The sequence below is a fragment of the Venturia canescens genome, chromosome 4, assembly GCF_019457755.1.
Source record: "Venturia canescens isolate UGA chromosome 4, ASM1945775v1, whole genome shotgun sequence".
NCBI classification, from domain to species: Eukaryota; Metazoa; Arthropoda; class Insecta; order Hymenoptera; family Ichneumonidae; genus Venturia; species Venturia canescens.
The window spans coordinates 23839997-23866668 of record NC_057424.1 but is presented as its reverse complement, the minus strand read 5'-3'; the positions used below and the strand labels follow the sequence as shown (position 1 = coordinate 23866668).

Below are 26672 nucleotides of genomic sequence, written 5' to 3'. Positions count from 1 at the left end.
TGAACTTAAAGGAGTAAACAAAAAAAGATGGAACAAAACAAAAAATAAGATTTCGAATCTTAAATAATATTTAGATAAAAAAAAAAGGAATGTAAGAATTGCGGAAATTTGTCTAATTTTGGTTTAGAAAGAGAGAGAGAGAGAGAAAGAGAGAGAGAGAGAGCGCAAAACTCAAAAAGTATACAATATCACATTCGAGATGACCGTTAAAAGCAAAGAAAATACAGAAACGGAAGCATACATGTGTTATATGTATTTTCAATTATGATTACTTATTTATAAAAAGACACCAATGAATTATAATAATTGAACAAAAAAAAATGTCAAATGGATTACCTCTTGCTAGAAAAAAAAAGAAATAGGGGACAACAAGGAAAGAGTACAACGGAGAGAGAATGAAAAAATGCATCGCAATGTTGAAATACTATCAATACAGAGAGATAAAATTAGGTGAGAAAAAATATTAAATTTGAGTATCTTGTCAAAAAAATGGAATGTATTGTTTTTATGCATGTGTACAAATAACGGTTTTTTGGCGGAGAAGGAAAATGGAAAATCACTGCAACGCATCCCGCCATGAGTAATCGATGCAAAAGCTGCAAAGTATAACCGTTTTCTGTCTCAAAAGTTTGTGATAAAAACAAAATGGAAATATCAAACGAATAGAGAGAATCGTTGATGCATCAGCTCTGTCCTTTCCTTTCTCGAGCTATATATATACACTGCCACTCTCTTGGCAACGTGATCGGTTTTTGGCTGTCAAAAATCGTCTTAAACATTTCGAAAATATTTTCAAATGCTCTTCCAATTAGTTGTCTTTTTTTTGTTATTGTAGAGAGATACAAATTTTTTGCAACGTTGTTTCGCAAGTGTTGAGAAAGACAAATCACAGTGAATGCAAAGTAACTGAAGGGTTCGTAGTTTCAGAAGTTGTATCACAGAGATGAAGACAACACGATTGGCTAGATTCCTTCCAGAATTTTCCCAGGACATTTTGTCCCATCGCTTTTTAACAAACCTCTGCAAAGAGGCTCTTTTAACATGAGAAGTTCAGTTTGACACGAAATATCGAGAAAGGATATTAAATTCATCAAAATTTTGTTCTTTTCAAAATCTATTGCATTCTTCGTCAATTACCTCAGAGGTTGTGAGCCTGTCAATGTGTTTTTATTGGAATTTTCAAAGATTGTTATTTCAAATTCTGCCTCATTGACTTGTTAATCGCAAAAATGTTAATCGCTCTGTCATATCAGTGAAAAGGTTGAAATGAAAAACTGAACTATTCGTTTTGATATTTTTAACCAGAAGACATAATTCTAGAGTAATGATAGCACCTTGCATTTTATAGTTTCCGCCGGAAATGGATGAAAAATCTCTCAACAAAAAATTCTGATAATACTCACCCAATTCCGTATCATCATCTGATCCAACGATTTCAAAAGATTCGTTACATTTCGCCTATAAAAACATTGTGCTTTAAGCCACTTGTGAAATAATTTTGCAAAAAATAAAGCGACACGACAGTTTCGGACAAATGGGAATGCAAATTCCGCTGCTCCTCCTTAGGTCCTCGTAGAAAAATCGCTCAAAACAATTCCCATGGGCCCACTTTTTGACAAACCTAAAAATAACCTAAAAGCGATCATGTTTGGAAATAAGTGCTGGATAAAAAAAAAAAAAAAAACAGAGAAAAAAATGTTTGAGAAAAAGGAATGAGAGAAGGTTAATTCGTCCGCTCCAGAACACCATTTACCAAAATAGTTTTATTGCGGCCGCGATTCTCCACTAATGTAATGTAAGCTTTTGAGCGAGAGTGTAAATATATAGATCGATCCAAGTATCATAAAAAGTACATAAATTATGAATTGACGAAATGAAAAAAGGAAAAGGCAGGTCATCAGAGCAATTAAGGGGTATAAAAAATGTGCAAATGAAGAAAAGCTTTGAGAGGGCAAGCGTGCAAGAGCTCAATTATCGTTCCATCGAGTCAATGAATTTATGCCATTATTTTTCGTCTTTTCACTATATAATAACGGAAGACATCGCTCGTTTCGATATTTTCGATCGAACGAGTAAATACAAAAAATTCCTACCCATCCAAATGTAGCATTCACACGAATAATTGTAAAACATTTAGTAGAATCAGTACGCGAATCAGTCATTAGGGTGGGGGGGGGGGGGGGGGGGGGGGGGGATAAGAATGCGATTATTTGAGACCCAAACGTCACTTGCGCACGCAGAATTCCCGCATAGAAAGGCATTAATATTGTCAGAAAATCTAATCGAAAACCACTAAAACGGAACAAACGTTAAACAGAATAAAAACAACGATACCCATTGAGCGACGCAGCAGTATCTCGATATCTAGAATTAAACAATTTTTAACGATAAATACAAGTCACGCCTCGTATTCGAGGTTGGACGATTTAGAGTTTTCCCGCGAACGCAGCCATATTCCATGATTGAAAAAGTACAATATTCTTCCACCGACCGATCACGAATTTACACGGATTCATTCGTCAATCCGTATTATTTATCATAGTAGTCGCAAAAAAAAATAGAGAATTTTAGAACGGCTACGCAAACACAGACACGCGCGCGCACCCGTCCGTGTTGCGGAATAAACTCAAAGCGAAGAAGATTATAAAAGTGAGTTTTACCTGCGAAAAATATACATATTAATGAATAACGGCAGCAAGCAAAATTATATTATGCATAGTTTTAAACGGTAGTTAAACTCCGGGTTTTCCTGAGTCTCATTAACGTGTTTTAAGAGACAAACAAGCGCTTCGAGCTTCAAAACGAAATAACAAGTTGAGCGTTCTTTTACTATTGTTATAATTTTATTAGTATTATTCTTTCTATGATTATGATTACTGTTATTATCATCATGGGTATTTATATTATTTAATTACTGGTCATTCTAACAGCTTACAATATCACGAAAATAATATTGAAAAATAATGAACAAAATTTCGTTTTTAATGAGAACACAAACCCAAACTGCCCCCAGCCTATGACTTCAGATTTCTCATAATCATATAAAGAAAAAGTAAGAAATAATAATATCTATTATAATGATAATGTAACGAAGGGGAAGAGAAAGAAAGAGGATAGGGTCGCAGCTGAAGATTGAAGGAAGGAAGAAAAACCGAAAAAATTGTTGAGGGATCTGCTTTTTTCGTTCTCGATTCCATTGCAGTTTTTTTTTCTTATCCCCACGCGCGTCGTAATCATCTTGCGGTAATTTCTACACCCGTCTTTTTCATATTGTAGTAAAACCAAAGCAATACACAACGTAATAATTGTATATAATGATTAGTCATTTAACGAATCGTCATTCATATGCGGGGGAAAAAAAAGAAAGGCAGAGCGAGATGACAGAAGAGAAAGGTTTTTTTCGTGCATCACGTGCGAATGAACGAAAAAAGAAAGAAATATAATTGAGAGGAAGAGATATCATTGAGAGATTTATGAACGAAAATTCACGAGTCAAAGAGATATTGAAAGTCTCTTCATTCCCATCCGCTCCCGAAGAGCATTCTCGGAATGCATTCTCTAAATAAATAGCTCATTTTCAAATGCTTTTCTCTCTCGTTTCAGTGGATCTCGTCACTCAATTCGAAACAAAAGAAAAATTATGAACATATTTTTCGAAGATAATTCAACAACTAATGGCTTAAACATGGTTACGCTCTCTTCACTCGAATGTTCACATATCAGAGTGATCTATGAGATGTAAAATTAATTTTTAAACGAGAAGAGGACTTATCAAAAATCGTACTGAACAGAAACACACAATGAAAACAAATTTGGTCCGTTGAACTGGCAGAGTGTCGAGATTCTACAAGTCGCTTTTTTTCTTGATTATTCAATTTATGATTTTTATACCACTATTTTTCATATTGAAGCTCGCAAAATGTGGAGATACAAGAAAAAAGAGTAAACGATGATATTGTTCGGGATGGAAGGAAGGGCAGAGAAAAAAATGAACGTGAGAGAGAGAGAGAGAGAGAGATTAAGAAAGCAGCGAATAATTAAAAACCGTGCAATATAACAAGCAATAAATAAATCACTCTTAAATTCCACGTATATTGAACCACAATGTGGTGGCTTACAAGATTTATTGATTAAACGAAACATTGAAAAAAAAAAAGAAAAAGAAACAAAAAAAATACACAAATAAGGAGGGTGAAAGATGTTTGAGAGCAAATGGAATAAGAAGCAAGAAAAAAAAATGGCAAAATAACAAAAGTGGAAATGCCAATTTTACATATTCTTACTAATCGATAACGATATACAACTAATGAAAAATACAAAAAAAAATTAAATTAAAATACGTATAGCAGACATATTGAATTATACGATTATGTAAGTGAGAATTCGTGAAACGAGGGAATATGAATTTGAAAAACGAAAATGTCAAGATGCGAGCAAATTTGAGGATAGCACTAAAAACGATAAATATATAAGAATGAAGAAGAATAGAAGAGAGAATAACAAGCAAATCGGAGAAGCAGAAGCATAATGATACGAATATCTAAATAATTACGTAAAGTTTCAATTTTACACTACCGATAATAATGAAATAAATATTCAAAGTATTACATATATTACGACAATGGTTTATAAAGATGAAGGAAGGCGGGAAAGCAAAAATAAAACCAGAGCGTGAAAACGAAAAAAAGAAAAAAAAGAAAAAATTGTACAGAATAGTTATGACAAAATCAAGATGTAAAACTGTTGAAAAAAGAGATGCATGCCAAGAGAAGAAAAACAGAGGAAAAATAAGGCTTGAAAAAAAGCAAGGTCCGATTTTGTCGGCAATAAAGTCCGGTGATTTAACAATTTTAGCGAGATGCCCTCGAAAGCCTCGAGAAAAAATAATGGAATAACAAATAGTGTCTGCGTACGGTCAAGGTTTTGTTTTATGAGGGAGGAGGGAGGAAGAGTGTTAACGGAGAGTAAAGTCCATGCACGGCCGCAATTTATAGATAAATTGAAAATGAAACAAAAAAAAATATATCAATCGTAATCGACGAGTAAAACGTCAGATCGAGGATTAAACCGAGATAACCGTCAATCAATTGTGATGGAGAGATCAATTGTCGATTAAATAATTATAGAGCATATTAATGCATGTATTATGGGATCCGGTATACTCTCGGCGCTTTGAAAATTAATTAAAATGAAGATGCAAAAAAATAAGAAGGGAGAAAAAAACGAGAATAAGTAAAGCAAATTCTCAGCAATGTTATCAATTAATATTAATGATATTATAGTAGTAATAATCATAATATTAATGAGAATAATAACGATAATATTACTAATAACGATAACGATAATAATAATATCAACAACAGCATTGATTATAATTAAAATGATAATTAACGATTAATGAATACGCAATAGTATTCCCCAGCTCGTCGCCAAGGGGGTGCAAAAGTATATCGAACGAAAAACAAAAAAAAACAAAAAGCAAAAAACAAAAAAATTAAAAAAAGAAAAAAGCGATAAAGTGATGGATTATGTGATGAACTCACCAATCGATTAATCGATAAATTTAAGATTCAGAGATTCTTTCGGGATTGTTTTTCATAAAAACGGTACACGACTTTCAATTCAGGACAGTCAGACCACAATAAATATTTTGTAAAGTAACTGAATAAAGAAAAACAAACGAAAAAGGCGCGAGAAGATTGGACGAGCCGAAAATCATCCCGTCATGCCGAGAGCGGAGTCCACAACTTTCCTTTGATGCAATTAAAGTTTGAGGCAGCAAGTTATTCGAATGAAAATTGAACCCCACAGTTGAATTGAGCCTAGTTTGCATGGAATAAAAATATCCGCTCTTGGGAATCGGAAGGAAATATACGTAGGACGAATTTGAAATAAGCAAAAAATTGAGAGCATAGAAAAATTGACATAAGACAAAAGAGAACTACGAATTTGGAAATGATATTTGACCCCAAAAGTCCTGGAATAAATATACATACATATGTACATACGTACATGCATACGTACGCACATTCGTGCGTGCGTGCGCGCGTGCGTATGTGTATGTGCGCGCATTCCTCGTGAATAATAATCATAATATTATTATGACGCGATCACAGCAAATACGCGAGGCTAACCCCCTTGCTCTTACCTCCTCCCCAAAAAAAAAAACCCCGATAATCTAATTAATTGTGTATGTATACAAAATTCAAGGAAGGAAAAATGAATAATAATTATAATAATAAATAATGCGATTATAAATATAACACACAAAAAAATTGAAATATTGTATCCCTCTGTACATATAAATATATGATAAACAATGATTACTACAATATGATTTATTATACATATAAATATATACACACATATATATAAAAATCCATATATATATATATATATATATATATATACATATATATATAAATAAATAAATAAATAAATAATATAAAAAATATATATATACACATATATATATACATAATAAATTAACAATAATTATCACGATTGATATTGTTTTTCTTTTGTAGATCGAGTGATTCATGAATTATTGCGACGATGATTTTGAATTGCTATTATCAGCTGTCACTATTAGTGTGTTTATGATTATTATTGATATTATTATTATTATTATCATTACCATGATTAATACTATTATTATCATTACGATAAAATTATTATTAATAATTAAGAAAAGGTTCACAACGTGCCGTGTGTATGTGGGAATAAAATATATAATATAATGGACATTGTTCAATTCAAAAAGATGTTATATTTGTGAATTTTTTTGTCCGAATACCCATTTTACTTTTCCTTCCTTAATGTCCTATACCTCTCTTGTTATACGTTCGCAAAGAAATGAGAAGCAGCATATTTTAATTCCAAAAACTTTTCAGATAGGCTAGAGAGAAGAAACGAATACAACGTGTGTGCTTCAGAATTGCACTTGAAATTCCAGTCGGTATATGCAGGTGACTTCAATAAATTTACCGTCATTTACCATTACTACTTATTTTATTATATTAGGGCCGATTTTTAAACGACTATCAAGTTCGTGTTTTCCAACTTCCAAGAATAATTTAACATTTATCATATTCTTTTGTTCAAAGTGTTCGGAAACTAAAGTTTAGTGCTTTTAGGGATCTTATTACTTATACTAAATCTACTCGAACTTAGCCCCCCCTCTTCTCTCCATTTCGACTTTTTTTATTTTTTCAACGACACTCATTCGATGGAATTTGTTAACTAGATTTAATAAATACACGAATAACTTTGGTCGCTCACTGTAACTAAACATTCGAGACAACTGACGAAATTTGCCATTTCGTTTTTTAGAGTAGCTATAGTGAAACAAATGCTCCGGTTGAAACCAATCACCACCAAACGATTATGAAACGACTACGGTAAAAAATTTAATAATAACAATATTTCTCGAGATTGTGTGTATGATATGGCCGATGATAAAAAATTTATTCAATGTGTAATTAAATTTCGTTAGCATGATAAAGTTACGACGGTCTTTCATTATTTTGTCGAAAATGAATACGTAAGTAGAATTTTTATTTTTCAATAAATACCGTTCGAATTCAGCGGACATAACCTCTATAAGTCATTATACCCAAAATAAATTACACTAAAAAAATTCAGAAACCTAAAATTAATCAGCCAAGTTCACGAAGGTGCCTCGGATGGTTGTGGAATAGATTAATGGCGTCATCTAGTAGTTTTTTTGGCACTTATCACACTTCTGTGTATGCATTATATCAGTCATTTATCCAACATGTATATAAACATATTCACAAAAATGTGTACGCATATGTAGGAGGAAAAACGAAACAGAAACATCGAACGGAGAAAAGCAATATGGCTGTCACGTAGGAGAGTGATCGTGTCAGTATTCGCGACATTTGACGCCAAGTAATTATTAGTTCTTTTTTGTTTGTTTTCGTTACATTATCAGTAACGGAGCGCATATTCCTCTACTAGTGTGTACGGGTCTCTCTTCTCTCCCTCTCTCTCTCCCTCTCTCTTGGGAGAGTGATCATGATTTTCCAATGGTCTCTCACTTGCGAGAAATGTTTCGCGGTTTATCGATGAAAATATAGTGCGGTGTGTTCGCGAGGCCGCCGGCGGCTCGCATTGAACCATGTTCAGCAAGAAACTTCATGTAGACGTCAAAAAATCGACGCTCAAAATTCAAGATGTCAAAAAGGACAGCGCCACCCGTTTCAAACATCTCAAAATTGTTCTAGGTATTATCGAATTCTTACGTCTATTCATCACCTTTCAGATTTGTGTATTTTTTTTTCACCTCCTCTGTGAATGTACGTCACATTCATGCAGGCTATTACATTTTTCGTACGGCTCCGGGCGCCTTCTGTATATGTAAATCATTGATAAATGAAGAATCGTTGGACACAGCCCCCTACGAATGTTTGTATTGACCTATTTTTCTTACGTCAATTTTTCAGAAATCGTCCAATTGTCAATAATAATAATGTTGGTAGATTAAATTTGTTACCAATTTTGGGCCTTACACGTAGGAAAATTCATAAATAATTACTAATGGTAAAGAAACCTGGTGATCGCAAGAGCAAGATTTGTATTTTTTTTACACATCTTTTCCATCAACCATTATCATTTGATTTTTGCCCTCACGATTTCTATATCTCTCATAGCATATTTCGTTGATCCAAATATTGTTAAAAACACAGAAACTTTGTTTTTAATCTTATTGAATTTAATAAATTATTTCCAATTCATTTTTCACCCTCTGTTTGTGACAAATGGTTTTAACGGTTCTAAACAATTGCATAAAACAACTCATTTTAAAAGCTGCAAAGGCAAATTCATATTTTTTTCACAAATCAATATTTATTTATTTGTTAAAAATGTATGTTATTTGATTGACAATTGGAATCCTTGATATGTTGATGGTAACAATTTTCAGAATATAGTAATTTTTAGAACCTTACAAATATTTTTACTTTGTGATAATTGATAATACGCAACAATTCTTCCATAGACCTTTCAGCTTTTGCTAAATATATTTTATTGACACAGTTTTCATGAGTGTCTGGTTCTCTTCATCGATCCAAGATTTCAAAACAGATGTCACATCGGTATTTACCAATGCTTATCGTCTCATGATTTTCCCTACCATTAGCCTGACCTGTATATCCATAATCTCATAAAAACCAGACCCGGATCATGTTTCAAAATCATTGTCATTCTTTTGCAGAGAACGTAGATATAGACGAGGCGAAAGGATTTTTTGAGGGGAATTTCAGCCATGTGTACTTCATCTTGTATGATTGTTTTGTCACTGCAGAAGCAAACTTGCGTCAGCGTGGTAAGTGCAAATCTGTGTACTTTGCAAAAGTTTTAGACTAAATTCATGATGAAACATTATAATTCACGAAAGAGATTTTGTTTTTCACATTTTAACAACGTAATAACCAGAATAACTCGAAAAAATTGAAGTACCTCACAATTTAACATTAACCTTGTTCCTATGAATGTTGAGATTCAAAACATATACATTATTTCCAATGCAATCACTTTGGCGACAGAGCTTTCGTTCCACCTTGGTAAGTGTTAAAAGAAAGTATTATTGTATTAACGTAATCATTGATAATGTTACATAGAGCGAACGATTGAAATGCATTGATGTACGAAAACCATGTTTTCTGTTCAGTACACAAAGCTCACCGGGAAGAGTTGGAGCAAGTATTACAATTGTTGGAAAAAGTATTGACTTTGTTGCCTGAGCTCTTGAACAGAAGATGGCAGTGTCACAGTTTGGCAAGGATTCTTGACAAACTTTTACATCCCGGAAATAGTTGGAAGCTCAGAAGACAGGCTTTAAGGTACAGCAACATCCGGTTCAGGATAACTCCAAAATTTTCCAAATTCTTATAAAAAAGTGGAAGGAAATCTGATATTGATTACTGTCATTAATGATTATAGTAATATTATAATATAATAATAAATAAATGTGGAAAAAAAATTACAGGTATTTTATCCTCTGGTATCAAGCACTTGGTGAAAATGCGCCTGATCACATTCACCGAATGTTTGCCTCTTTGGTCCCGGGTTTTCCACCTCGTCAAGCCTCCCCGTATCACTCTACAGATCGTAAACTCGATTCTCGAAAAGAGCGATCTACGAATCTCGCTAATATTGAGGAACGAGAAAAACGTGAATTTTACGACACTCAATTGGGTCAGAGCATTTTTCATGACGGTGGTAACAACTCTTGCCAAGGGCCGATTAGCAGAGCAAATGGTCTACCCATTTTGCCTGCCCAAAGCGGAGAAAAACCCCTGGATAACGAAACACTTAGGTTTTTCGAAGCCTTGCTTGAATTCATGGTCACTCAGGTAACATCCTCATATATGTTTAATAATGTCTTTCGAATATCTTATTTGCGCTTATTTTATAGAATTTTTTTCTTCTAGGTCGTAAAAGTTGAGTGGCGCGATAAGCATACCCGTCAGTACAGATCTTTTCAATTTCTCCTGGAAAGATTCAAAACTACTTATCTCCGTTACATCTGTCCCGAATTCGATGAAAATTTCTCACTGTATAAACCGAATTTGGATTTACCAACGATGCGACATACATCGAACCAGAGTCAGGGCAATTACGTACTGTGCAAAGTTGCTCTTATCAAATGGCTGGCCAGTTTTACTCATGTAACGAGGAAAGACGGACCCTTTACCGCACCGATTCAACACAAGTATGCTCTAATTTAAAAAATAAATATTACTCAATATCATTCTCGTGTCAAACACCCGACATTGTTTCATAATTATTGGAAACTCTGTTTTTTCACAGTCCAACGCCCAGTGAAGACAACGCCGAACAGGATATGCGTCGAGTATCAGTTGGTCAGCAAAGTAACACCAGTACAGGCGAACCAAATTCCCTGACAAATGACTCTACGGGTACCAATCAACAAGCGCACCAACAACAAGATCAAAATCTTCAGCAAGATGACGGTGGTCAATCGGCCGTCGCTCTCGTTCGTCAAGTACTTTATGGCAGTCGTGACAACGTTAACTTCGTTCATGAGATTTATCGACAGGCATTCCTACTTGATCTTACTCATGCAGGCGCTATCAGAAAAGCGATCGCTGTTTACAAAGACTGGATACAAATGAATGTAAGAAGAAAACTCAAAAATTTACTTCCATGAAAAAATGCAGCCTCGATAATTGGATTTTGTAATTTGCCAATCGTTTATAGGAAATTCCGCCGTTTATGCTCGAACCCTTGGAAGGGCACAAAGAACGTTGCGAAAACGAATTGGAACAACGCAAAGAAGGAAGTGACAATGACAAAAGTCCATCCGATAGTTATTCCCGACAAACTCGACTTCGCAATGATTCCTATCTTGGAGCCATACACCGTGAAAATTTGTTCGTTCGTGCAGGTCTCCAGAACGTTCTTCAAGTTTTTATAACTCAAGCCTCGAACGTATTCTTTTTGGAAACTCCCGGAGGTCACGCTTCGGCGACTCTCCTCGAGGAACAGACAGACAGTTGCAAGAGAGTTTTGAACGTATATCGTTACGTTGTCATGCATGCTCGTTTGGAACCCGCCACGTGGGATCAATTACTCCGGTAATTAAAATAAATTTGTACGAATTTCCCTTTCGAGCAACAATGAACAAAAGCAGTATAAAATGTTGATAAGCGAATGAATTAGAAAGTAAGAAATAGAGAAAGCAAGCATTTCTTTTAACCCTGTTTTTTTAGAGTTTTGTTACAAATAACATCGCTGGTGCTGGGTGGAAAAACTTCAAAGCGAAAGCATCAAGAAACCATTGGCGGTAAGCTTGCACCTGCGATCTTCCAAACTCTCATCGTCACTTGGATCAAAGCCAATTTGAACGTCGTCATTTTTACCCAACTATGGGATCAGTTTCTTCAAGTATTAACCTCGTTGACTCAGTGGGAAGAACTCATTCGGGAATGGGCGGTAAGTTATTAAATGCCAGTTGTGAGTTTTCAAATAAAACCATTAAGCCTCAAACGTTGTTATTTCAATTGTAGAAAACATTGGATACCCTAACGAGGGTACTTGCCAGGCACGTGTACAATTTGGATCTGAACGATTTACCGCTAGATCGGCTGAGCGAACAAAAATCGAAAAAACGTCGAGGAGTTGGTAGCCGTGCTGCGTCTGCTGGGAGCGTTCAGTCGCCGAGGCGAGGAAGCGTTGATCGTGAAACTACCGTACCCGGCAAAGAGAACGTTCCGGGTAAGCGATAAAATGTTTACCCATTGCAGCAGAACAAAAACCATATACCAATTATTTTATATGTACTCTTTAGATCATCCCCTGCTGCGAGATTCAAGAAAAATCCGACAATTGCCCCGCAGTGTAAGCGACAACAACATATACACCGGAAGATTAAGAGCCAAGTATCACAGGAATAGGACGAACCCTGCCAACTTTGGGATTCCCGGTGAGCTCGATTGTTTCAAATATCTTCTAACATTTTCCATATTTTTATTTACTTTATTTCTCGACTTATTTATCGTTGTGCATTCAGTAGGTTGCGTCAGTATGATTTATTTTTAACTTTCGTTTCGTTCGTCATTTCCTTCTTTTTTGACATACATTTTCGTTTTTTTTTCTTGCTTGTCTCCGTCCTCGAACGTACACTCGTCTAAAAATATCAGCGAGCTTTGTGCTGTAGCATTTTCATCAGAACTCACTTAATTTATTTGTAAACTGTGATCGTCCGAAAGCTTTTTTCTTCATACCTTGAAAATAATTCTTCGTTCGTGCTACTAATTACGTGTAAAGCACTAACAATTTCCCGCCCCCCTCATACCTGTCCAGTACTACCGTTATCGATAGAACGAGACATGGCGAAACTTCTATCGGATTCGACCTCCGGGGCAAGCGTCTCAACGGCTGAACCATCTTTGATTGGAAGACGGCGGGCCAAATCTCTCGACAGTCTCGTCGTCGGTGACAGTGAACCGCCTACCCCACGCTGTCCATCACCCACTCCGAGCAGCGGCGTCGACAGCAACAAGGATAGTCCGATACAAATTGAAAATATTGACGGTAGCAGCATTGGTATGTAAGACAGAATGTCTAACAAAAATGAGCTTTATGTTTTGGCTGACGAGTCAAATAATACATACAATAATAATAATAATAATGATCAAAAAGTAGTATCGCACAGCAATACTATTTTTTTTCTCAACTGCTTAACTGCTCGTTCGTCCAGTCAAGCTATTTTTGTGTTTCTGCTTTGTCCCGAACGGCGGACTACCCTCAACTTATTATTATTCTGAATTTTCATAATCTATTCAGTTTTTTCTTCATTATTTTTTGCGAGAAAGGTTTTTGTTTGGAAACACGATTAACTTGTTTCGGATAATACGAACCTTTATACCATGAGCAGGACTCGAGTGAGTTTTGGCTTCGCTGAGTTTCGACTTGAGTCTTAGCTACAAGTTTGCAATTTTTTCACACGTTTTTCTTTCATGCTTTCCAGACGCAAGACATTTTTACTCCTTCGTTTAATTCTTCACTGCTATGAAACTTTAATTGAAAAAAAAAAAAAGATTCTATGAATTACTATCATTTTGACTGATTTCAAACAGGAATGTGATGAGTGGATTGCAATTGGTAGTTTTTTTGGTTTATTTAAACATTTTTCTCCTCGAAGATGGCTCTTTCAGTAAGTCAAAGATGAATATACTCAGCTCGAATTTTTGGAAAACTTTGGTTCAATTAATTTCTTCATTTCTCGATGAATAATATGAATTTGTTTCGTAGACACGAACGATGCTTCGGAAAGAAGATCAGTAATGGCTGGTGGTGGAGTACGAGGTTGGCTTCCGGATGTCGCTGTCGTTCTGTGGAGGAGAATGCTTTCCGCACTAGGAGACGTCAATGACATTCAGGATCCTGTGCTACACGGTCAAGTGATGGAATATCTTGTCCAATTGACACAGACACTCATTAAAATTCGACTGAATCAGGGAATCTCCGGTGATAATCAAGTTACACCACCAGCTCCTGAGCTTATTCCACCTCTTACGGTGATCGCTCCTTGGTGCTTCAAGGTCAATACGAGTATTCATTTTGGGTTTTTTATACAATAAAAATTATAGAAGAAAGCAATTCGATAATTGTCTCTTAATTAACAAAATTTTTTGTTGTAGGCGATTCAACTACCTTCTCGATACGAGACAGGACGCCTCGCTGCGTATCGTTTAATTTGTTTATTGACAGTTCAACCGCTCGACGTGAGTTTACCTCAAGCCCACTTGACGCTTTTTTATCGAGCTGTTCACGGCGGAATTGCAAGTAACGATATGAAGGTTCTCGAGGCTCTCGTGAAATATACGGGCCCGAGATTATTCAGTCTCAATCTTCCGGGCGCAAGTTTACTTATTTTGGATTATATACACGCGGCTAATATCATATTAGCTGGGCAGGATCTCGATGCTCCGAGAACTGAAGCTGTCTCAGTTCTCGGCTCTCTGTTAACGCTTCCGGCAACAATGGCAAAGTTGCCCGTGTTGCAACCAACGAATAACAACGACATTAGCACGATGCCGTGTCCAGATGCTAAGGAACACATTGTCACGATTCTATTGCGAAGCTGTAGACGCGAACCCTCTGGCATCGCTCGTTGTGTTGCTCTTTCAAGTATCGCTATGTTCGCTTATCGCGAGCTCTCACACGATACTCGACACTCAAGAATTCCTGAGGCCATTACCGTACTTCTTCAAGCACTGAGGGTGAGACAATTCCCGATTGAAACGTGACACTCCTCTTAAATCGCGTTACACGAATCCTTATTTTGCATATATCGATTGAACTATTTTAAAATCGTCGAAATCTATTTATCTCGTCGGAATCATGAACTTTGACAAAAGCCCTGAAAAAATGTCGTCCTCATAGAAACGAATCGAAAGTGCTATAATCTACTGGTGGATGCATTCTGGGCAAGGAAAATTCAGCATTATAAAAAAGACGATTGTGAATTAAATTAAATTTTCGAGCTGTCTTTTCTTTTTCTTCATACACGTCTCATTGAATCACTCTCAAACTTTCCATTAATACTCCGATAACTGAATAATTATTTAGAATATTGCGGAAAAAATCGAAATTTATTGATCTTCCCGTACGATAATTCGTTCTCTAATTAATTTAATTCCGAATTGTCGAACGGAGGCTATTTCAGTATTTAACGAAATTCACGAAAAATAAAGTAATGTATGAATTGCGGATTCAAATAGCAGAGAGCTCAGAAAATGGGCAGACGAAGGGACGGATTTTCTTCTCCCGTGGCACGCAAGGTAGTGCATGTTGGTGCTGTCTCGTTCCCCGAGTCTTTTTTGTTCCCTGTATTTCTCTAACGCTTTCCTTTGCTAACGTATACGTCCACAAAACCAATCTCGCAGCATCACCCGACGATGGTTGTATTAAATTGAATTCTTTTCAGGCAACTCAACCGGCGGTTGCTCAAGTGGCCTGCGACGGCCTGCTTTTGATTTGCGACAAGGCCAATGTTCTTCTCGAGTCGTACCCTAAGGTCGCATGTAAAATAGTTCAGGTAAGTTTCGACAAAACCGAGTATCACTACGACTTCAAATCGAAATGGAGAATGACTGTTACATACACTTATTTATTATCGCAGGTATTGTCCGAGACTCTGGATACGATGACAAACCGTGAAAAACGCGGGGCTCTCACGAAATCGATGCTCTTTTGCTTGGGTGAATGGGCGATGCAATTAGGACCGAGTGTTCTACTCGATACATTCCAAAATAAAACTCTACTGCTCACCATATTTACCGTAAGTAAAACTAATAAGAACTATCTTCGATTACGTTATTTTGTTTATCGTTTTCAAACTATAATCATACTAGTATGTGCTCGACTAACATGGTCTAACGATCTATATTTTTGCAACAGGTTTTGGATAATATCGTGCACAATAGAATAGGCAAAGGTGGTCACAGTCAACACCATGATAACGAGGATTTTGATCCTGACACGAGCATCGACGATGTATCCGCCAAAGATTCTTCCAACAAATCTCCACGTCGTGGGAATATACAGTCAATCCAACTCGCGGCTAAAATGGTAATGATGCATTTGGTAAATCATCTGGGCCACTTTCCAATGGGAATCGGAGCATCGAGGCTATCCTCCCTGGTCGTCGAACTCGATGACGTACCCGGCATAAACGGCGATGAATTATCCTCCGCGATATTTCAAGCGCCTAATATCCAACTGTTAATGCTCTCCGACTCGATCATAATGTCTCTCGTCGAGCTCGCAGCTCTGGATGCGCCTGGTGGTGGAGTCACCGCTGGTTTGACCACAGCTCCTTCAATGGTCAGAGTTCTACTTCGTGATCTAGCGGGTAAAACATCCTGGGACAGTTGTATTCTGTACAGTCAACCATCCTCGGCGCCTTCCTCAATCGTCGACGACGATGACGAGAAAAATACTTCAGTTCCGGTCGACGAAATCACCAACGATTGGAAACTTAGAAAAATGACGAAAAATGATGAATCTCGAAACACTGTTTGTCCCAGACACACGATGCGACACCGTGAACCAAACATATTACCAACTTATGCTAATGCCGCGAGCGATATGGATAATCTTGACGACGTAAGTGATGTTACGGAAGTGACTTGTCATTGTCAAAAGGAAAAATACGATATTGTAGTTGATAGTGATAGTTTTATATGACTTTGTAAAATCACAAATTTGAATAATTCGTTTGAATAAAATTTTTCTAGCTGCTTCGGTATATCGGTCATACGAGTCCGGAGGTTATCTCAAATCCGGAAATAGCATTGAACAGTCCAGCGAGTCCACCGCAGGGTAACTGTTTCGAAAGCGAAACGATAAGTGCGATATTGAGTCAGCGAAATGCGGCGCGTGAAAAAGTGAAGACTTTGGACTCGGACCCGAGCGCAGGAGCGATGCCAACGATTCCACCTTCATCGAGGCCGCCCCCGGCACCATTTCATCATTGTCGATTATTGTTTTCACATTTGGGTCTATCAGGCTGGGAACAACGACGGAAATTACATCTGCTCGCGAAGAACGAAAAACTTTTGCGAGAATTGCGAAATCTCGATGGTCAACGATCGAGGGAAACTCATAAAATGGCTGTTATTTACGTTAGTCATGGACAAGAGGATAAAAATTCTATACTTGGTAATGTAACAGCGAGCAAAGAGTACGAGAGCTTTGTGGCGAGGTTGGCTTGGGAAGTCGAGCTCGAAACCCATACAGGTTTCCTTGGCGGTCTCGTGCCGGGAAAAGCCTCAGGACACACCGCGCCTTATTACGCAACTTCATTCGTAGAAATTCTATTCCACGTTGCTACAAGAATGCCATCCGATAGTCCGGAGAGCCTCTTACAAAAAGTAAGTTTTTTTTTCTTTCGTAACAGAAATTGCAACACGAATGATGGATTGGAATAATAATGCACTTAGTCTTTTCGAATTTTCCATTTACACAAGGAATTTTTTTTTCGCTATTCTGATAATTTTCTCATATTTAAATTTTTCTATTTGTTTTTACAGACTCGACATCTCGGTAACGATGAAATTCACATCGTCTGGTCCGAACATTGGCGGGATTACCGGCGAGACATCATACCGACGGAGTTTTGTGATGTTCTCATAGTCATCTATCCACTTCCGGATAAATTATACAGAATTCGGATATCACGCAAATCCGAAATTCCCTATTTCGGGCCGCTCTTTGACGAGTGTATTGTCGAGGACAAAGTACTGCCTGGCCTCGTAAGGGCAACAGCTCTTGCTGCTAGCCGAGCTAAAAGATCGACTCTCACTCTCTATCAGCATTAGTACGCATTTTTTTTTTGCGAAAGCTCAACAGTTTTCCTCACAAAAAGATCATTGATGAACTACTTTATTTGTTTTCATTTCAGTTACGAAGAACGAGCGCGGTCAATAGATACAGTTATGCGAAATCACAAAGAGGCAACAACCTTCGAGGAGTTTGCTGCTAACGTTTATTCTCCGGTACAACCGCCGAGTCCGTTCAGTGGTGCATCTTCGGTCTCTGGTTCGTAATTTCCTGTAAAGTTGTGATTATTTTCCAGAATTGTATTTATTTTTTAAAATAATTAGAACAATGACAATTATTTTCTTTTCTATCCCCGGTACGTTCTTTTATTCAGGATCTACAACGAGTATGCAATCAGCAGCATCTTCGAATCTGGCCGCAGCTCTAATAGATCCTCATCAGGGCCGTGCCGGACTTCGCAACAACTCGGGATCCAGTGACAACCGCGCCAATAGAGGTATGACATGTATTTAATCCTTTATTTTTACTTTTAGAATGTATTTTAAAAATACATACAAAAACTAATTAGTCGTCCTCAAAAATAGTTTTTGTCAGATGACTTGAGTAAATTGTTTTCGTTATCATCGTTGAATTGCATGCTGCCGACACCTGAAAGAGATTCAACTCAAAATAGAGTATTCAAAATCATACAAATTGCTATTTAGTCGATCATGAGTACTCGATAACGAGAGTTATAGCTGAAATTTCATTTGATCGGAATGTATGATTCGCTCAATGAATTCGTCAAGCTTCCGACCTCAGTCAAATATGTCCTCAATGGAACGTAAATGTATCTATTCGTAGTTTCGGACGGTAGCAGAGTTTGGTTCAGTAGCGACACGCAGGATAGTCCAGCGCTTCACGGAATATCGCCGAGACCGTTAAAAAAAATGTCATTCAAGACGCACCCAAAGCATCGGGGTTCCGGGCAACAAGCAACACCACCGGACAGCCCTAGATATAAGTAAAATCTATATCCATCGATGAGAGGGAGAGAAATGAGGAGTAAGAAAGAGAAAGATATATATTTAAAAAAAAAAGGGGAAAGAGGGAGAGAAACGTTTCTGTTTTCCGTCCTTAGGTTTAATTTTTCTATAATTACGAATAATAATATAACACGATAATTTATATGTTGATTTTGTTTAAACAGCATCTATAACAATCAAAGTATTTTTACGTTACTCTCACCATTGATGGGTTGTCCGAGTGAGTATCAGAAGAAAACAAAAAGAGTAAACAACAGATAAAACGAACACACAAACATTCCATCTATGTAGTAGTTGAGTTACGAAGAATTCGCCTGAATGCAAATCATGGCCAAAGCAGCATTATTTTTTCACTAATTTATAGCCGACTAGTATATATGCATATATAGAATATATATGTGTGTATTTAAAAAAACGAGTTGTATGTATATTGTACATGAGTCATTTACGATAAAGAAAAAGCTTATACGCAAGTAAATTATTACCGCTGTCCTATTATTTGAATTTAATACACATTTTTTCTATACTATTTATATAGATGAATGCGATCATGAGTTAGAAATGTTGGAATTGTTTAGCCTTTTTTTGAAAATGCTTACTAGAAACCTCCATTTATGAAGCTTTCAGACTTCGAGCGCCAATATTTCCATAGGGTACCGGAAGTTGATTTAACCTAGAAATTGTAAGGGGAGATAACGAGACATTGTTTTGTCATTAACGCTGTTTCTCGTTCGAAGAACGTTCGATACAACGATTGCGAACCACGAGTCCTTGAGTGACAGCATTGTGGGACGAAAGGAACTTGGAAACGTCCGAAAATCAATTATTTTATAATATCTGCTCGGTTGAAACATTCCATGCAAATAATGGTATTACTGCATTTTGTTCACCATGTTGGAATCGACTTTGGGAAATCGTTTCTTCTGCACGCAGAACGCATGCGCCTCGGACTCAGGTAAAAAAAAGTCACTGCCACGACCTTCGACTTCGAGCAGTTTCGGTCATTTCCGGCGACTAAAAAAATTTCAAACGAGCGATTATTTTGTGTCCTTAATACGATACGGAAACTAGATCCTTGGTGGAAACTTTCTGGAGTTTTGAATTTGTTTTTTTCCAATTGGGTTGTCAGCTGGCAATCCAATCTCTCAAAAAGTATTGAAAAAATCGAATAGGAACGATGATTTAGAGGTTCCAAGTAGCTACACCACTGTTCGTGCTGAAAATAGATTGAAAACGATCGTCAAATTTTTGCAACCTTTAGAAAATAATATTCGGACGTTTTAGTCTCATTGCGCGATTTCTCGTGATTTGACTGAACTGAGAAAGTTTTTATATCTCTTCGAGTGTGGGACGGGATGCAATTTTATTCTCGGTTGTAATATCGATTCGTCCGTTCTATATTTCGTGCTCGCTTGCATATACGACTCGTGAGAATGCAGTCTCGCGCATAACCATCGCAACCCGAACGTTCAGTTTCTTCGCAAATCGGGTTAAATTGCTCTTTTTTTTCGGGTTTCATTTTTTGCATCATAGTGATAAATTAACACCAGTACGTATAATATGAACGAAGCAGAACCCACTGATTCTCCATTCAATACGTTTTTAGTTATGGTTTTCACGAGAATTGACATCTTTTCAAAATAGTCTGCAATACGCAACTTATCCAGTGGAATATTGAAGACATAATTACAAAAAGAATAATTATTTGGTTAAAAAAATACTTCGAGTTTGCATCTGTGAATAATTATTAGTACTATGCATAATTGTTCGGGGTTATTTCCATCGCTGTTTCGCCAGTTCTATAAATAATTGTCGTTGACAGTCTGCTTGAACGATTTAAAAAAAATCCTAATTCGATTCTTTATGAAATTGATTCGCTACATAATACGTAAAAAACTGAAAAAATCTGATGTAAAAGTAATTTGTAAAACATATAAAAATGTTATTTCCAAAAGTAGATAACTATCTTATAATTAATTCAGAGCTATTACATCGACAAAAGTGAGCAGTGCCGGGCTGTCGTGTACACGAAATACAATGCAATCCATCAAACTGTCATCGGGTTATGACATGCCAACTGTTGGACTCGGTACATGGCAGGTGACAATCAATAACTGAAATTCTTTTTCTTCGTTAAATTTTTATCGGAATTTTTCTGTTAATCAATTATGACAAAAGAATTCGATATATTATTCGAAGATTCCGTTATTATTATTTGTTGGTGTAGGCTAAACCGGAAGAAATCGAGGCCGCAGTTGCGACTGCACTCGAAAAAGGATATCGTCATATTGACACCGCTTTTAATTACACCAATGAGGATGCGATAGGCGCGAGTTTGAAAAAATGGTTTACCGAAGGAGGAAAACGAGAAGACTTGTTTGTAACGACAAAGGTTTGTTTAGTTACGTCCACGAAATTCTACAATATGCACCTCAATTTTTTTCTTCAATTCAAGTTGACATTTTTATGGGAAAAGGATAGCACGATCATCAAAATTTCGAGACGTTTTATTTGGAGAAAAAAACGCTGAACGTCATTCAATTTTCTTAGGTCAATTATACATTGGGATAAAAAAGTTACGACTACTTACAATTAATGTACATACAAGACACGTATTGATTAAAACGACAAATATCTTTGCAAAAATATAGGTTGAAATTGATAGATCTTGTGGTCGAAAATTTTCAGTTGCCTCATTACGGTAACAGGCCATCAGACGTTGAGAAGTTTATAAAACTTTCACTGGAAAAGCTCGGACTCGATTACCTCGACATGTATCTCGTGCACATGCCGTTTGCGTTTGTTCAAGACGCGGAATCCTTCGCACCGGCGATCAACGAGGACGGCAGCTATGTTCTCGATGTCGATAGCGATCCCGTCTCCGTTTGGAAGGTCTGCAATTAAAATACCAATTTTATCATTGTTTTTCACATTTAAGACTTGTACATAAAATCATCGCTATCGTGCACAAATACGAGAAAATTCATACAGTACACATCAGCTTCTTGTTGGCTTGTTCGTTCGAAGGAAATGGAGAAACAAGTACGAAATGGACTTGCACGATCGATAGGATTGAGTAATTTCAACGAAAAACAGATACAAGAAGTTTGGGACAACGCTGATATCAAACCCAGCAATTTGCAGGTATATCTAGCAATATTTTTCTTGCTATGACTGTTGAAAGTAACGTTCAAAAATTATGATATTTGTTTGAACAAACGTTTTGCTTGAAGGTTGAAATGCACGCGTATCATCAACAAAAGAAGCTCCGAAAATTTTGCAAGGAACATAATATCGCTGTAACGGCGTACAGCCCCCTCGCTTCGCCTGGAGCCAAGGCTCATTTTCAGTCCAAATACAACTACAGTCCTGACAAATTTCCTGATCTCCTGGGACATCCGGTTGTCCAAGAAATTGCTAAAAAACATAACAAAACGAGCGCACAAATATTACTGCGACATTTGGTTCAAGAGGGAGTAATCGTAATACCAAAGAGTTCATCACCCGAAAGAATCAAAATTAACAGCGATTTGTTCGATTTCACGTTGACCGACGATGACGTTAAAGCTCTCGATTCGTTGGATCATGGACCGGCTGGAAGAATTTTCAACTTTCTCTTTTTTAAAGGGTAATTTTTCAGAAACTGATCAATCAAAGTTTGGCCTCAATTTCTTTCCATACACGTTTCGCTCTTCCATGGTTACTCAATGTTTTTCCTTTCAGAGTTGAGCATCATCGACATTATCCTTTCAAGGAAGAACTGCCATGAGCTCTCGACAGATTCGATTAATACGAACGTAACAAAAACACTTTCACAGTGTTAAACTACCTCGAGAAGAAAGCAAAGGGAATGATCGAGTGCTCTGTTAATTAGGTTATTGTAGCTGCTTAAGTGTTAAACTTGGTTGAGATTCTCAAAAAAAAAAAAAAAAACAAGTGAAATTGTAAGGACGGAATTCCTCTGGAAAATATGAATTCCAAAATGGATTTGAAAAAATCATGAACAAAAATGAGCAACAATTGCACATCGATTTTTATGTAATCCAGTAAAAAAATCACAATTATTGTAAAAGAATAGTCGGAGGTATTTCGAAGCGGCGATCAATGCAAGGGATACAAGCACAAATTGGAAGGAAAACTTTTCTAACCGACTTTACGAGAGTTTATTAGTTTTTATCATGCAAAATATAAAACGATAGAGAACGAGAGTACATACCCCTTAGAAGAGTCTATAAAGCATTTTTCTTTGGAGACGATGTTGAAGTTCTCCGCGTCTAATTAACGTGTGTATAACTTTGTAAATCGCACGTTCTGGATATTTTTGTTTGACGAAATCACTGACGATATTCTGCTCCGATACTTGAGTTCCAATTGCGAAACGACGTTTCAATTGTTTCTCAATTCGAGTTAATATCTCGTGATCTTCTTCCGACGTGAAGCCCTCAGCGCCTTGATAAACGTATGTTCAAGAGTTAGTCGAACCTCGGTAGTAATTTGACAATAAAAATCAGAGTTTTCAAATGAAAACTTACCCGCCAAAGATCCAGTCATTGCTGCGTCTAGAGTAGAGACTTGGAACAGTCTGAGAGCTTCGTTGACCTGAACGTCAGTTGCGAAAGGTGCAAATCGCATTTTAGCAAGGGCCTCGGAAATTCGTATTATTGCTTCGAGTTGTCGGACGGTTATTGGAATGGGCAACCGTTTTTCGGCATCTTTCTCATGCTGTGAAGTACCAGCGCGCATCATTACGTAACGATTCTTCAGTTTTTCACCTGCCTCAGGGTTGAGCCTTGGTCCGCACCGTCTGCAATACGAAAAATGAACAAATTATTACATTTTTTCTCTTGAAAAGAGCGATAAGGGTCAGTGTTCAAAGAGATACTCACGTTCTACAATAGTAAATGTATTTCTTGAGAACACTCAACGGTATTTCCCCGTCAGTTGTTAATTCCGAAACTTGTCCGGCATTCATATGAAGATTCATAACGTGTTTGGCGAGCGTTATATCCCTATTTTTTTCATGCTCATCCTTGACAATAAATATCATGTCAAAACGCGAAAGAATAGTCGGCATGAAATCAATGTTCTCTTCTCCCTTAATGTCGTCCCAACGACCGAAGACAGAATTAGCTGCTGCAAGAACGGAACACCGAGTGTTCAAGGTTGTAGTTATGCCAGCTTTTGCGATTGATATCGTCTGCTGTTCCATAGCTTCATGAATCGCTACTCTGTCGTCCTCTTTCATTTTATCAAACTCGTCGATGCATACGACACCGCCATCAGCGAGAACCATTGCACCGCCTTCCATTACAAAGTTTCTCTGAAGAATAAAATAAATTAACGACTCAAGTTTCAAACTGATATTAGGAAATATCGATGGAGTCTCAGGAAATCATTCTATAACCCGAGTGCAGTATTTTCTTACCGTGACAGGATCTCTAGTAACAGAAGCAGTAAGACCAGCGGCGGAACTTCCTTTGCCAGAAGTGTAAATCCCTACAGGAGCAACGGTTTCAACGAATTTCAACAACTGAGATTTAGCCGTACCGGGGTCACCCAACATAAGAATATTTATGTCACCTCTCCGACACAAACCGTCAGGCATTCTTTTTCTCGAGCCACCAAAAAGAAGGCAAGCAATTGCTTTTTTTATATCAATTGCTCCAAATATGCTCGGAGCTATACTCCTTGCTATTCTTTCATAAACATTAGGATCAGCAGCCAAACGTCTGAACATTTCGTCTTCCTCAGTAGTAATAGGTGGATGAGTACCACTTCCAAGATTATCTCCGTCAACGGATATTCCAACCACCCGAATATACGGCGCTCTCACACCCACTAACGCTTTTTCACGACCTTCACGTTTGCCACCACCTCCCGCAACTTTCTTGATTGAATATATGCCCAATATAAGAACCCGATTACCCGGTACCACACGATCGCACAGATAACGATCACAATAAACCTGCAGGTGTCGTGGCATTTCACCCTGGGGTGTATGCTCGTGCAATTCTTGTAGTTTTAATACTTGAAAGTCAACACACGTGCACTTGTCCGGCATTATGAAAAACGGATCAAGCGGACATTTTGGGCGACCAGCTTGTTCCCTGTAATGTTTCATTTCATTTATTTATTTATCAATTTGCATTAACAAGATATCAATAAAAATGCCAAGGATAATTTGGCTGGATTCGTTCTGAATATCCTAGTCAAAATCTCTTAATGAAAAAAAAATCCTTTGATATTGAGAATGCAAATAAAAATTAAGTGTTAAAGAAATTATGATTTGTAACTCACGTTGTACATTTTCTAGGCAAAGCATAACCTTCCAGACCAGGTTTGATGGGAATATTTGTTTGAACACTTCTGCACGATCTACACTGAATTGAGATCTTTGTTGCTTTGGATCTTACACCAGAAGCTGATACCACAATTCCCGGAATTTTTATCAGTTGAGACACTATGTCGGGCTAAAATGCATATGTACATCTAATATAATTCCTAATCTATAATGATATAATATAATATAACAATAAGGTAAATAATAGGATTAATACAATTCTAAATATACATCCAATATAATAATTCTATGAAATAACAATTTTGAGAATTACACACTTTAGATTTTTGAGAAGTGTTGGCAATCAGTTTTGAGAATATTATTCTAGCAAAGGATGTCAAACATGACAGGTATCAATATTAATAGGAACTCTTTTTATGACGAATATTGTTTCGCTGCACCAAACTGTTTTTAAGATCTATTAACTTGCTGTTAGATGACGTACCTTCATTCCACGTAAAGAACTTGGATTACTGTCAGAAGACAGCAATATTTGTATGTCTTGTACTTTTTCTTCACCTTCAGGACGAGGAGCGGTAAGTTCATCGGCAACCTCTTTGGCAGCTTCCTCAAAAACTGGCAGATATTCGGTCGGCTGTTTGTATATTTTTTCAGCAAGGGATTCATCAAAAGCGGCAAGATCTTCAATATTGAATTCAACCCAGTACTGTCCAAGATTGTAATTATGCTTGAGCGCATCTCTATGTTGTAATAAAAACATTTTATAAGTTACATCAGAAGCAATAAATAGAGGGGTAAACTTTGATTGATTTCAACTACCTGTATTTGTAATGGAAATTTCCTTCATGGAATTGTCTTATAAACTCTTTGAACTTTTTTTTAGACGCTTGTAAGTTGACTTGATTCTCGCGAAGTTCGTCAACGGAAAAATTGTCCGAAAAGAAAATTCCTGGATCATCAAAACCCTCCATGATTTGGCGAAAATTAACGAGGACGTATTTTACTTTTCTCTATTTTCAGATAAAACTAGACAATGTGATTGGTATCAAAAATCAAGAATTTTTATGTTTACGGTTTGTGTATTTTCGTAGCACGCAATATTAAGTTGAACGAATTTATGAAACTCACTGCTGCGAGCTTCACCAAAACCGGACACGCTATACCGCTTGATTGTAGCAAAAATGGCGGGAAAACGGCAAAACATACACCTCTATCAATGCGCTGATGGTTAGAGGTGGGAAATTGGAGAACTATTTTCTCGATTACATGAAAACCGAAAACATTACTGCGATTAGATAGAAAATCAAATTATCAATACAACGTTATACCAACAGCAACTAAGTCTTTTATCAAAATGTAAATAAATAATTATAACATGTATAGTTAACAAACATGCAAACAGGAAATTGCCGCGAGAATAAGTTTTTGAGAATATATGATATTGTCATAGATTTGTAGGAATTGTCATGTGTTCTTATAATAATATATATTATGCACTGCCTTTTACT

General features: G+C 36.8%; 2 protein-coding genes across 10 annotated transcripts; one reads left to right on the top strand and one right to left on the bottom strand.

Annotated features, from left to right (window-relative positions):
* Positions 1-7816: 7816 nt before the first annotated feature.
* On the top strand, positions 7817-23085 carry LOC122408690 (probable Rho GTPase-activating protein CG5521). 8 transcript variants are annotated; one of them, XM_043415642.1, is made up of 28 exons: positions 7822-8249; positions 9239-9349; positions 9570-9587; positions 9695-9866; positions 10013-10379; positions 10458-10738; positions 10837-11164; positions 11248-11624; positions 11760-11982; positions 12057-12264; positions 12338-12472; positions 12853-13095; positions 13804-14093; positions 14193-14774; positions 15482-15592; positions 15677-15835; positions 15955-16662; positions 16794-17429; positions 17589-17875; positions 17960-18096; positions 18212-18334; positions 19797-19818; positions 20846-20963; positions 21091-21255; positions 21552-21755; positions 21891-22007; positions 22097-22491; positions 22587-23085. In XM_043415642.1, the coding sequence occupies exons 1-28, from the start codon at positions 8144-8146 to the stop codon at positions 22630-22632; spliced, it is 6669 nt and encodes a 2222-aa protein (XP_043271577.1). In that variant the 5' UTR covers positions 7822-8143; the 3' UTR covers positions 22633-23085. The 8 variants fall into 8 exon arrangements, with proteins under 8 accessions (XP_043271580.1, XP_043271582.1, XP_043271579.1 ...); XM_043415639.1 differs by having other exon boundaries at positions 12817-13095; XM_043415640.1 differs by lacking the exon at positions 9570-9587 and having other exon boundaries at positions 12817-13095.
* Positions 21620-26352, bottom strand: Mcm5 (Minichromosome maintenance 5). Of its 2 annotated transcripts, XM_043415651.1 has the most exons (8): positions 25984-26350; positions 25649-25904; positions 25161-25333; positions 24289-24970; positions 23750-24183; positions 23396-23667; positions 23080-23312; positions 21620-21757 (listed from the first exon to the last, which is right to left on the bottom strand). In XM_043415651.1, the coding sequence occupies exons 1-7, from the start codon at positions 26133-26135 to the stop codon at positions 23083-23085; spliced, it is 2199 nt and encodes a 732-aa protein (XP_043271586.1). In that variant the 5' UTR covers positions 26136-26350; the 3' UTR covers positions 21620-21757; positions 23080-23082. The 2 variants fall into 2 exon arrangements, with proteins under 2 accessions (XP_043271586.1, XP_043271585.1); XM_043415650.1 differs by lacking the exon at positions 21620-21757 and having other exon boundaries at positions 23073-23312; positions 25984-26352.
* Between the last annotated feature and the right edge of the window lie 320 nt (positions 26353-26672).